The sequence below is a fragment of the Pelobates fuscus genome, chromosome 4 (genome assembly GCF_036172605.1).
Source record: "Pelobates fuscus isolate aPelFus1 chromosome 4, aPelFus1.pri, whole genome shotgun sequence".
NCBI classification, from domain to species: domain Eukaryota; kingdom Metazoa; phylum Chordata; class Amphibia; order Anura; family Pelobatidae; genus Pelobates; species Pelobates fuscus.
In genome coordinates this window covers 373560775-373575607 of record NC_086320.1, presented here as the reverse complement: position 1 = coordinate 373575607, position 14833 = coordinate 373560775, and the positions used below count along the sequence as shown (strand labels likewise).

At 38.2% G+C, this 14833-nt stretch overlaps 2 protein-coding genes across 2 annotated transcripts in view; both read right to left on the bottom strand.

Moving 5' to 3' along the window:
- SELENON (selenoprotein N) overlaps positions 1-14833 on the bottom strand; it is a 322589-nt gene that overhangs the window by 190904 nt on the left and 116852 nt on the right. The gene's annotated exons all lie outside the window — the stretch shown is intronic.
- The window catches only part of MINDY4 (MINDY lysine 48 deubiquitinase 4), a 109801-nt gene that overhangs the window by 13828 nt on the left and 81140 nt on the right, over positions 1-14833 (bottom strand). The window contains exon 15 of the mRNA XM_063452740.1: positions 13991-14152. Coding sequence (XP_063308810.1) covers positions 13991-14152 — 162 coding nt within the window. The remainder of the gene's footprint in view (positions 1-13990; positions 14153-14833) is intronic.

Sequence of the window (14833 nt, the reverse complement as noted above, 5' to 3'; positions counted from 1 at the left end):
TAAGGTGGGTTTGCGGTGCAGATGCATATACTACATCCCATAATCAATGATTGGCATCAGCATTTGCTGTACAATCTTTTCCTTTACTGTAGGGCTTAGGCCGGATTTGTTTCTGTACAGGGCACCTAGTTTTGGATAAAGTTTAGATGCAAGTTTTTCTATGTGGAGGCCAAAAGATAGATTGGGGTCTAACAACATACCCAAGTATTTGAAAGAGTGGACTGCAGTCAGAGTGCCACTTGATTTTGTTTTGATGGATAGGTGGGAATTGTGTAATTTGTGTAATTTAGGTACTGTTCCAAAGATCATTGTGACAGTTTTGTCAGTGTTTAGGAAGAGTTTGTTTTTTGTGATCCACTCTTCTACCTCTGTAAACTGGTCTTGGAGCACAGCCTGTCAAGGCCCCCTCCCAAGGGCGCTGAAGGGCTTAATAACCCCCCCTTAGCGCTGGCTCAGCTCTGCCCATGCTCTCCCCCGCCGCCAGGCGATACCTAATGCGCATGTGTGGCAATGGCTGCGCTCACATTAGGATTTTCTTATAGGAACGCATTATTCAATTTCGGCGACGCTGGAGGTCCTCATGCATAGCGTGAGGACGTCCATCGTCGTTTAGACGACCAGAACACGAAAGTCCCTCTAGTGGCTGTCTGGTAGATAGCCACTAGAGGACGATTTATCCCTGCAAGGTAATTATTTAATTGTATAAAAAACTGCAATCATTACATGCTCAGGGTTAAGGGGGATGTGAGTTGGTACCCAGACCACTTCAATGTGATGAAGTGGTCTGGGTGCCTACAGTGCCCCTTTAATGCAAATATCCACAAATATCCTCCGTTTTTCCAGGTAAAAGAAAGGAGAGGGGAGCAGCGGAGCAGAGCGGTCGCACTCACCAAGGGCTCCTCACCACTAACGGCAAAAAAAAACTTTTACGGGGCGATATCCGACACCCACCCGGGCTCAACTGCCCACACCCGACACGGGGATCAGCCATGGGTCGGAAACACAAGAAAACCAGAGCAGATAAAGACCCAACTACCCACGACATCGGGGAACTTCTCCGACGCTCGCAAAAGTCCGCATGGGACAAGATGGCGGCGGGAGAAGACGGCTACTCATTCTCATCGGATGATTTCTCCATAGACCCCGGAGAAGTTATGGCACAAGCACTACCTCCCAACTCAAAGCCCTAACATGCCCCTGCAGAGGAACCAGTCACAGCCTCTCTACTTAAGAGCATGCTGCCGGAGCTCAGGACCAAAAGAGCAGCCGACATGACCTGTATAAAGGAGGCTGTTACCACCAGGGTCCTGCGGCTAGAGGCCTCATCTAACTCCCAAGATGCAAGGAAAGCATCCCTAGAACAAGCGCTCACAGAAGTGCAAACACAGCAAAGTATATCAAACAACCGGATAAACACTCTGAAAGACCAACGTAGGCGCTATAATATAAAGATCCGAGGCATCCCGGATTCCATAGGCCAGACAGACCTACCGCACTTCGTCAGGCGCCTGCTGGCTGATCTCTTGCCGCCTAAACAGGCGAAAGCAGTGCGACTAAATGGTATTTTCAGACTACCCAAGCCCGCGACGGCGCCGGCCGCAGCACATACAGACCTGATATTCCGATTTCCAACTGTTGGCGGCTGCACGAGGGAAAACCCCTCTCACATTCGAGGGAGCCAAGTTATCCCTCTTCCAAGACCTAACTAAAAGCACCATGGGATAGCGCAAGGCCATGCAGCCACTTCTACAACATCTCAGGGACAACGAACATGATCACCTTCACGCATCTGGATAAAACTCACCGAGCTCGGAGCTACCATGAACTGGACTCACAACTGCGCACAGCAGGCCTGTTGTCGCCCACTCGCAGGGAAAGCTCAGACCTCGCCCGACTGGATCCGGCTGCCGTCGCTGACTTTGTCCCGGGGGCACCCACCCGACCACCGCACCAACGAAAGATGCCCTGAAGGATAACGAAGCAGGGAGGCTTCTCACCATTACCCCAGAGACTGATGTCACCGCACTCTCCAGAATAAGGCCCCCTGCCCAAGATGCACCCGCTCCGTTCCCTTACGAACTCATAAATGGTTACCATCCAAATCCCCCCCCTCCTATATATCTTTGGTTGAACTCAGTTGACTTTTTTCTAATTAAACACAAATCCGTATGGATCTCTCCGAAGCTGACTCCACTCACCCGAGACACACTCACAGCGGCAATCTCTACACCCCATACTGTGAGACGCGAACACACACAACTGGACGCATCCCCGACCGCACCACCTCCTGACTCACCCCCTTGCCCGAACTTAGAAGACAGTTAAAAGCAGGCACATCGGGATGGGGGGGAACCTCAGAAGAGGGACACGCACCAACCTAGGGCACACCCCATCCGCGCCAATGTCCATCCATACACACCAGGGATTAGACGGACAGTCATACTAGGGAGATCCCACGAACCTCACACCTCATATACAGAACTACGCATCCATAGCTGGTCTCGATACAGACTTGTAAGACACTACACATGTCCAAAAACAATCCCCAAAACTGCATACTCATAGACTCCACCAAGTCTTGGACATGCCAGGAGTACTAGCCGACAATTAATACATAAAACAGTGCCATGTATATATATATATGCCGCTTCTGTGTTGATATGTGTTACTAAGTAAGCCTACATGAGCTGTTGTGGCAACGTGGACGATTGTGTTGAACCTGCACAATAAAATAAAGAATTTAAAAAAAAAAAAAAAAAAGAAAGGAGAGGGAAAGGGTAAATAAGAAAAATAAAGTACACTAAATCTTAAAAACAAAAACACTATAATAAAAAGGACACATGATATTCACATATAAATCGGCCATATCGATATAGCACTTTGCTACAGGTGCTCCTTGGTAGACAAGTAAACAAACTCAAAAGGGCTGTAAGGCAGGATGGCATTGGCTAAGATTGAATACAGTTAATAAGCCCAGAATCCAGTAAAGTGCAGTGTATATTAGTGCATATACTAAAAATTACGTAGGACCCGCTATTTTAGCGTCCCACGCAGTGGAGGAACCCGATAGGTAGCAGATAATGTTCTTACCACAGGCTTAGTCCATACATATAGCGAAGTTCCGATAGTGAGTAGCTGAGCAGCAGGCTGAATCAGATCGGCCGCTTAGGAGCAGAGCGTGGACACAGATTCGCTTAGTTAGCTGCAGATCGCTTACATTGTTCAGAGACAATATGTATAGCAGGCACCCCAAAATAAATAGCGTAGTGGAGGCAGTAACATCAGATACGAAGTCTGTGAGTTCAACAGGGTCACATAAAATAGTGGTGGGAGCCCATTTTTTGTTAAACGGACCCAAAAAGGTTTGATAGAAATGACAGCATTCATAGACCTATAGTCCCATTAACACTGCAATGGTTTATAGTGAAGAGACTGCCCCTTTAATAGTCAGGAACTTCAATGTCATCACTAAATAAAATTTAATAACAGAGAACAACATTTTTCAGGAAATTAATTTCATCTGAAATCTGATCTTTTAAGACCAAATGAAAATATATTTAAGGAAAAATGCCTGATGTGAAATCATCTTAATGTGTACTTGATTAATTCTGCAAAATAATATTTTGGCAGGAAAAATAATTATAATAAAACAAGCACAATTACTAGATTTACTGTACTCTACAATGACTCAATATTACATTTAAAGGGACTGTATAGACTGAAAGCATTGGGCTAACTCTGGACCTAACAGTTATAGAGTCAGGAGATGCTAAACCCATTTGGTCCAAAAATCATACCCCTAATTCCCCTCCCCCTAAGTTGGCCCAAGTAAAGCTCTATTCCCAAAAGTATTAAACTGCCAATATCTCCTTGCCAATCCAACCTTCCCTCAAAAAGAACCAGAACCTACACCCCTCTAAAAAATTACAAAAGCTAAACTATATTTCATAATTATCAGTCGTAGTCTAGCGTTCTTCATCTCAATGAAGTGATCTGGGTGCTATGATCCTGCTGTTTTAACCAGGTTTCCCATTTTCTCTTTTATTGAATAAGGCAAAAGGGACACTGTAGGCACTCTTAACTGCTTTACGTCATTGCGCTATCCTTCCCATTAGTGTTCAACTGCTTTTAATATTTGAGTGCTAAATGAGAATCCCCAGCAGCCCATCATCCTCTTTGTGCTGTTGGGCTAATGAGTAATCATCAGTCTGAGCAGCAATGGGCGGTTGTGATTGGCTGAGAGTGTCAGCTGACTGCTTTCATCCTATTACAGCACCCATTGCTGGTATAAATTGGTATGGCTAAAATAAATTATGTAATCTGTACCTCAGCCACACTTCCAGTAGTGGGCCGGGCTATGGGTGACTAGGTAAATAGGGGCAGCGTGGGAGTAAAGTTGAGTAAAATCACCATTTCAGAGTGAACTATGGGGGGGGGGGGGGGGGGGGGGAGGGCATAAACAGCAACACAGGCACTATAGTGTATGTTTTTAATAATTATTCCATTAAAATATATAAAGACGGTATGTTTCCATCAATTAAATACCTTACATATATATATAGAATATATTATATACCATGAAGCATTGTTTTAATATGGGCGCTGATATTTTCCTTATGTTTCTACTTTAATTGGTAGCATTCGGAGGACTCAGACTGCCAACTGAAAGGAAGACAGCTCACAACCTCACCAGACTGAAATTTGCAAAGTATTTATGCTGTGTTCCAACACAAAGCCACCAGCAGCAAATATAACAACAGTCTGGCGTATGAAGATTAGTTCAGAATATCGCTTAAATTAAAAATTATTACTTTTTTATTATTTGAAACAGGACCAGGTATTACACTCAGGGGTGGCCTATATAAAAAAAAAAAAAAAAAAAAAAAAAAAAAAAAGAACAAAGTTTCATTTAGCAAAAAGCAAGTCTGGCTGTGTATAAAAAAAGGTTTATATCCCATTCTTTACTTTGATTTTTTTCTGTTTAAGTTCCATTGTTTTCCAGATTGCCAGTTCCCAGTCCGGCACATCCGCATATATTGACCCATTCCCAAATATACAAACCCAGTCACACATATTACACACACAGTTACATATACTCACATTACCCTATTTATACACAAACCCAGTCACACATATTACACACACAGTTACATATACTCACATTACCCTATTTATACACAAACCCAATCACACATATTACACACACAGTCACATATACTCACATTACCCTATTTATACACAAACCCAGTCACACATATTACACACACAGTTACATATACTCACATTACCCTATTTATACACAAACCCAGTCACACATATTACACACACAGTTACATATACTCACATTACCCTATTTATACACAAACCCAATCACACATATTACACACACAGTTACATATACTCGCATTACCCTATTTATACACAAACCCAATCACACATATTACACACACAGTTACATATACTCGCATTACCCTATTTATACACAAACCCAGTCACACATATTACACACACAGTTACATATACTCACATTACCCTATTTATACACAAACCCAATCACACATATTACACACACAGTCACATATACTCACATTACCCTATTTATACACAAACCCAGTCACACATATTACACACACAGTTACATATACTCACATTACCCTATTTATACACAAACCCAATCACACATATTACACACACAGTCACATATACTCACATTACCCTATTTATACACAAACCCAGTCACACATATTACACACACAGTTACATATACTCACATTACCCTATTTATACACAAACCCAGTCACACATATTACACACACAGTTACATATACTCACATTACCCTATTTATACACAAACCCAGTCACACATATTACACACACAGTTACATATACTCACATTACCCTATTTATACACAAACCCAGTCACACATATTACACACACAGTTACATATACTCACATTACCCTATTTATACACAAACCCAATCACACATATTACACACACAGTCACATATACTCACATTACCCTATTTATACACAAACCCAATCACACATATTACACACACAGTCACATATACTCACATTACCCTATTTATACACAAACCCAGTCACACATATTACACACACAGTTACATATACTCACATTACCCTATTTATACACAAACCCAATCACACATATTACACACACAGTCACATATACTCACATTACCCTATTTATACACAAACCCAGTCACACATATTACACACACAGTTACATATACTCACATTACCCTATTTATACACAAACCCAGTCACACATATTACACACACAGTTACATATACTCACATTACCCTATTTATACACAAACCCAGTCACACATATTACACACACAGTTACATATACTCACATTACCCTATTTATACACAAACCCAGTCACACATATTACACACACAGTTACATATACTCACATTACCCTATTTATACACAAACCCAATCACACATATTACACACACAGTCACATATACTCACATTACCCTATTTATACACAAACCCAATCACACATATTACACACACAGTCACATATACTCACATTACCCTATTTATACACAAACCCAGTCACACATATTACACACACAGTTACATATACTCACATTACCCTATTTATACACAAACCCAATCACACATATTACACACACAGTCACATATACTCACATTACCCTATTTATACACAAACCCAGTCACACATATTACACACACAGTCACATATACTCACATTACCCTATTTATACACAAACCCAGTCACACATATTACACACACAGTCACATATACTCACATTACCCTATTTATACACAAACCCAGTCACACATATTACACACACAGTCACATATACTCACATTACCCTATTTATACACAAACCCAGTCACACATATTACACACACAGTTACATATACTCACATTACCCTATTTATACACAAACCCAGTCACACATATTACACACACAGTTACATATACTCACATTACCCTATTTATACACAAACCCAATCACACATATTACACACACAGTCACATATACTCACATTACCCTATTTATACACAAACCCAATCACACATATTACACACACAGTCACATATACTCACATTACCCTATTTATACACAAACCCAGTCACACATATTACACACACAGTTACATATACTCACATTACCCTATTTATACACAAACCCAATCACACATATTACACACACAGTCACATATACTCACATTACCCTATTTATACACAAACCCAGTCACACATATTACACACACAGTCACATATACTCACATTACCCTATTTATACACAAACCCAGTCACACATATTACACACACAGTCACATATACTCACATTACCCTATTTATACACAAACCCAGTCACACATATTACACACACAGTTACATATACTCACATTACCCTATTTATACACAAACCCAGTCACACATATTACACACACAGTTACATATACTCACATTACCCTATTTATACACAAACCCAGTCACACATATTACACACACAGTTACATATACTCACATTACCCTATTTATACACAAACCCAGTCACACATATTACACACACAGTTACATATACTCACATTACCCTATTTATACACAAACCCAGTCACACATATTACACACACAGTTACATATACTCACATTACCCTATTTATACACAAACCCAGTCACACATATTACACACAGTTACATATACTCACATTACCCTATTTATACACAAACCCAGTCACACATATTACACACACAGTTACATATACTCACATTACCCTATTTATACACAAACCCAGTCACACATATTACACACACAGTTACATATACTCACATTACCCTATTTATACACAAACCCAGTCACACATATTACACACACAGTCACATATACTCACATTACCCTATTTATACACAAACCCAGTCACACATATTACACACACAGTTACATATACTCACATTACCCTATTTATACACAAACCCAATCACACATATTACACACACAGTTACATATACTCACATTACCCTATTTATACACAAACCCAATCACACATATTACACACACAGTCACATATACTCGCATTACCCTATTTATACACAAACCCAATCACACATATTACACACAGTTATATACTCACATTACCCTATTTATACACAAACCCAGTCACACATATTACACACACAGTTACATATACTCACATTACCCTATTTATACACAAACCCAATCACACATATTACACACACAGTTACATATACTCACATTACCCTATTTATACACAACCCCAGTCACACATATTACACACACAGTTACATATACTCACATTACCCTATTTATACACAACCCCAGTCACACATATTACACACAGTTATATACTCACATTACCCTATTTATACACAAACCCAATCACACATATTACACACACAGTTACATATACTCACATTACCCTATTTATACACAAACCCAATCACACATATTACACACACAGTTACATATACTCACATTACCCTATTTATACACAACCCCAGTCACACATATTACACACACAGTTACATATACTCACATTACCCTATTTATACACAAACCCAATCACACATATTACACACAGTTATATACTCACATTACCCTATTTATACACAAACCCAATCACACATATTACACACACAGTTACATATACTCACATTACCCTATTTATACACAAACCCAATCACACATATTACACACACAGTCACATATACTCACATTACCCTATTTATACACAAACAGTTACATATACTCACATTACCCTATTTATACACAACCCCAGTCACACATATTACACACACAGTCACATATACTCACATTACCCTATTTATACACAAACAGTTACATATACTCACATTACCCTATTTATACACAACCCCAGTCACACATATTACACACACAGTTACATATACTCACATTACCCTATTTATACACAACCCCAGTCACACATATTACACACACAGTTACATATACTCACATTACCCTATTTATACACAAACCCAGTCACACATATTACACACACAGTTACATATACTCACATTACCCTATTTATACACAAACCCAATCACACATATTACACACACAGTCACATATACTCACATTACCCTATTTATACACAAACCCAGTCACACATATTACACACACAGTTACATATACTCACATTACCCTATTTATACACAACCCCAGTCACACATATTACACACACAGTTACATATACTCACATTACCCTATTTATACACAAACCCAATCACACATATTACACACACAGTCACATATACTCACATTACCCTATTTATACACAAACCCAATCACACATATTACACACACAGTCACATATACTCACATTACCCTATTTATACACAACCCCAGTCACACATATTACACACACAGTTACATATACTCACATTACCCTATTTATACACAAACCCAATCACACATATTACACACACAGTCACATATACTCACATTACCCTATTTATACACAAACCCAGTCACACATATTACACACACAGTTACATATACTCACATTACCCTATTTATACACAAACCCAATCACACATATTACACACACAGTTACATATACTCACATTACCCTATTTATACACAAACCCAATCACACATATTACACACACAGTCACATATACTCACATTACCCTATTTATACACAAACCCAATCACACATATTACACACACAGTCACATATACTCACATTACCCTATTTATACACAAACCCAGTCACACATATTACACACACAGTCACATATACTCACATTACCCTATTTATACACAAACCCAGTCACACATATTACACACACAGTTACATATACTCACATTACCCTATTTATACACAACCCCAGTCACACATATTACACACACAGTTACATATACTCACATTACCCTATTTATACACAAACCCAGTCACACATATTACACACACAGTTACATATACTCGCATTACCCTATTTATACACAAACCCTACCCTGGTTGCATCTGGTAAACTGCCATTTTATCGTCTCTTTTATACTGTTTCTTAAGTCAACCTATTTGCATGTAAAATAAGTAATTTTACATCGACAACACTAACTATTTTTGGAAGCCCTTCTATTATAACAAGGCTGTGTATGATGATATAGTCAATTCTGAAATCAAGAAAATGAATTTTAACATACAATAATTATTAACTTCTCTAACAATTGTCCTTGAAAAAAATAAATAAAAAAATAATCTTATTTTTAAAGACATTTAACGTAATGGAATATAAAAGTGTGTTCATAGATACTTGTACCATTTCGAAGGTGAACATTAAGGAAATTCATTTATGTTTATGGGTTTGTGCGAGTATTGAAGTGCCACTTAATGAACGAACCGGATGAATAGGATCACGATTTATTGGCAGTGAAAATTATATATCTTCCTGCATGTGTTATCTTAACAGAAGCCATACATTAAAATGGTATCAGTGCACATTGATTGTTGTCTGTGTAATCAAACCAAACACCTTCTTCCTCTCTGGCAAAGCTTTATCGTGTTTCCTTAAAAATGTAATGTTGTCATACGATGCAAATAAACCTGGACATGCAATGCTGGCGTAAAGCCATGCATGTGGTGGTATGTCCCAATCAGGCAGAACATCTCACAAACCTTTGATTTCACAAAGAAAAGTAGAGAACTAATTTTTGTGTTTGTAAAACGACAAAAATATATATATGGATTTTTCGTAGCTCATGAAGGCCTCAATTTAATAATTTGGATAAAATGATTACTTCTCAAACTATTAAAATGTCAAAAAATATATTCATATATATATATATATATAAAAAATCTAAATATTAAAACATTTCTAAAAAATATTACATCATTCATAAATGTGTCAATAAATATTAAATTATTTTATAAATGTATCCATAACTATTAAATTGAGGCTGTAATCTGTTACATTTCTCTTATAGAAGCAGAAGGGAAGAATACTCACAAAAGGCATGCAGTTCCCCCACTCACCAATAGCAAAGTGTAAGCAAAAGTAGTGCATCTCCAGGAAAAACTGCATTTTTCTAAGCTACTGTAAAATTTGAGGCCAGTGTGTTTGCAGGATAGTCTCCATCAATGCAGACATGTTAAGCAGCATGGAATTTATTTTTTGAGAAGGGCACTTCTACAGGTGTTGAAGATGGAAAGCCAGGATTGACCATTGTTAAGACATTCCCCAGCAGATGATGCAACTCTATAGAATACATTCAGAAACCATCAATCACACTAAGGATGACACTAAAGAGGAGTTCAGTGCTCATTCCAAACTGCCACCCCACCCGTGGTGAAGCTGCTGGTGTGCTATAGGTCGTATTGCTCATGGCAAAGGCTTGGAAGGACAAACCTTGGAAGTGCTCAAAGACCATGTGACATCTGACTCCATGGATTTCTCATATTTAAATCTGGAACCCAGGTAAGTTATCAAACAGTTTGACTACTTACCCTGGGAGCATAATCACTACAACAGGCTGAAGTGGTTATGGGACATGGAGTGTTCCTTTAAGTTGATTTTAAAGGTTCTAAAACAACTGTTCACGGTGTACATAATACAGACGAGCACAAATGATAGGGAATCTGTGAATGTATCACATGAGAAAGTCAATGTTCTGCTACTATGTGGTGTCGATATGTTATATCATGGGTTACATGCAAACTTTTTTAGATAAGTTCCACTGAGTGCTCTAAATTAAACTGCCATGTGCCGCCATCACTGGAAGCAGGGGATATTTCAGCATATCCATCACATGTCCGTAAGAGAATTAGCAGTGATTACACGAGGATGTTATATCATTATATTACTCATTGTTTGGTAGTATGTTTATTTTCATGGCCGCGTCATTCATTTTCTACCAGACCACTTTAACTAAAAAGACCTATATTTCCACGCACAAGGAAAATGAAACAGACGGCTATTGTTTGCTAGTAGGGTTTCCTTTCTAAAAATGAATCTGCCGTTAGTGTCCTGAAAGAAAGATTACCCCACTCCTATGGAAATGTTTATTTCAAATATAATCGATTATTAGGCAAATTTACAAATAAGTATATCATCAGCCAACTGATGAACGGAAATAATGTATAAACATTTAAATAAAACCGTTCTGTCACTTTAAGTATTTATTATTTTAATCTTTACAGCTATATAGATAGAAAATAAGAGAAAAAAAACTTCAGATATAATTGTTTCTCAGGTTTTTTACATTTCAACTCAGACTTGATAATTTTTTCAGTCTGAAATCAGGAAAGGGAGAGGTCTGTGACAAACATTCCCATGATGCTATTAGTGTCACAGACAGAGAGACGCGTCCCCCCAGCACGCATGTGTGTCAGGGTACACTGATCGCTCACGTATGGTTTAGAAAGCAACTGCAGCCACAGCCTGATAACTCCCAACACTGAAAGGTACAAAATCAGGACGGGACGGGAATAGGACTGTGACGCGGAGAGTTTTACTGGTCAATTAAGTAGACAAGCATGCCTGAAAGGGTGCAGGTTATCCCACCTTTGCTGCCCATGTGCAGAGCTCAGCAGGAGCACTCCTGCATAAGCAAAAATGTCCTACACTAGTCAAGTGCAGTACATTTTGGGGGACAGCTAGAATAGTGGTCTTAAATTCCACACATCCCTCCAGATCTAGGACTTTTAAAAAACATATAACCTCCTCAGACAATGAATTTCAAAGAGTCCCTTCCTCTCTTAAAACTGAAAATACGGTTCTAAACAATCGACACAATTAAATGAAAAGTGGAATATTGACCATTCTTTAATGTCTCAAATGGATTGCTGCCCTCTTGAGCAGTTACACGGTTTTCGAATATTCATAAAAAACAAGTTTAAGTTTAAGGATTGGGCACGTGCAGAGCATTCCTTGAAAATTCCACTTACAAATAATTAATAATATAATAGTTCCATTCCAATTCAATAACTGACTGCCCCTTGACAGCAACTTTACGTAGCCAATTGAGCAAAGGTTGATATTTTCCAAGAGCAGATTGTTTGTCTAACACAGTAATTTTACACGGTTGAGTAGTTCGGTCCGGATAAAACAAAATAAGGATACAGATTTCTTAAAAGTGGATTCAATTGCTCTAATATATATATCTTTCATTTAAACTGCCCGTTATCCTACTATTATTTTTAAAATGCTGTAATTGTTGTAAAGATGAAGAAAGTAGAATATCTTTGTTGAACAGCTCGTTTTTTTGGAACAGTGCTTGTCTCGAATATTGGAAAACAAAACAAATTTCACATTTCTTAAGGAATTTTATCTTAAATGATAGGAGTCCCTCCCTTATTATTGGCTAATAATACAATTCAACTTTATCAGACCTGTCACAGACCTGTCAATACAAAGAACAGCAGTAACACTACAATATCAGGTAGCATTTACCCATCACTGATATATTTCACGTTGATGTAGGATTGTTGGTTTAGTTTGGTGGTTTAAGACTTTTATGAACTGCATCATTATTTTTCAAACACACATTTATGAGAACGCTGTAATCTAACATTAGAGCAAATTTGTAAAAGTTAAGCAAATGCCAACGCATCATTTATGCTGCTGGTTTCCATGGTGACTTCCATGACATTTTGATACATCTTCCAACAGCTCAATCAATTATTGACTGAATAATAGCAAATGTGAGTCTGAGCCCCTGGCAGACAATCAGACAAGCAAGATTCTATCTGCTTAACTCCCTCCATTCCTCTGTACAGAGAAGGGATAAGTGTGGTTTGACCCTCCTTATGATGTCTGTGTGTCATGAGAGACATAAGGAGGTTCAGGTTAGTAATGCATTGTTATTTTTATTTAAAAACGGCTAAATAGATTTTAAAAGCATCAGTGCAAAATAAAGGCAATCCTTACAAAACTGTTAGTGCAAAGATATCTTCCATGGACATTAGAATATAATTATACATTGTGAAACAAAACCTACCTGGCAGACATTATAGTGTTCGAAGAGAGAGAGGAAGCCAATCTCACTACGATGAGCAATTCCTTTTAAGAGTGTTAAATTTCCATTGCCAGAATCGAGTTCCATCACATCATTGAACACATTGGACACTGCTCGACCTCCAAGAATAAGGTTTACAAGTTCCTGCAATAAATAACCATAAGATATAAAAATCATATTTATTTTTACAGGTAGATCAAAGAAGAATGTCTGGTGTATTATACAGTTCAAACGCAATCAGATCTTCAAGAGATTTTCAAAATGGAGTACGTGTAAGAAACAGCAAATGTGTAATAAAAAGCAGATAATTAAAAAATACAACTTGCAATGAGAACCAATCTGTGTACATCAAACCCACAAATCTCTAACTCGCAGGACGGATATTGCAATCGTACATAAAATAAATCTGGTGGATCCAGCATGATCAATTGCAGTTTAAATATATCTGGTTTCTATTTTATTTGCTACTCTGGGAATTGATCATTAGTTTAACAAATTGAATAGTTTTGTACACAGCAAATCATTACTTTCATGTACTTATAATCTCCCTAGATCTCTGTAATACTTCGGACATTGTACATCCACACATTCAGTAGAGGTCTACAAGGCTCACTCAGCAATGTCTTTGATATGAGTAACAATCACATGTGGCTTATGCTCTTGATAAAGGAAATTCAAGGAGCGCGTTTTACCAATGCTACACATCAATTTTGATTGCCGATACAAGCCAATGTGTCAAACAAGTCTGTCCATTAACAGTTGCATGTTTGGCAAATTACTACATCTACTGTAATTAGGACAACAATCAGAATTTTGCTTAAAATG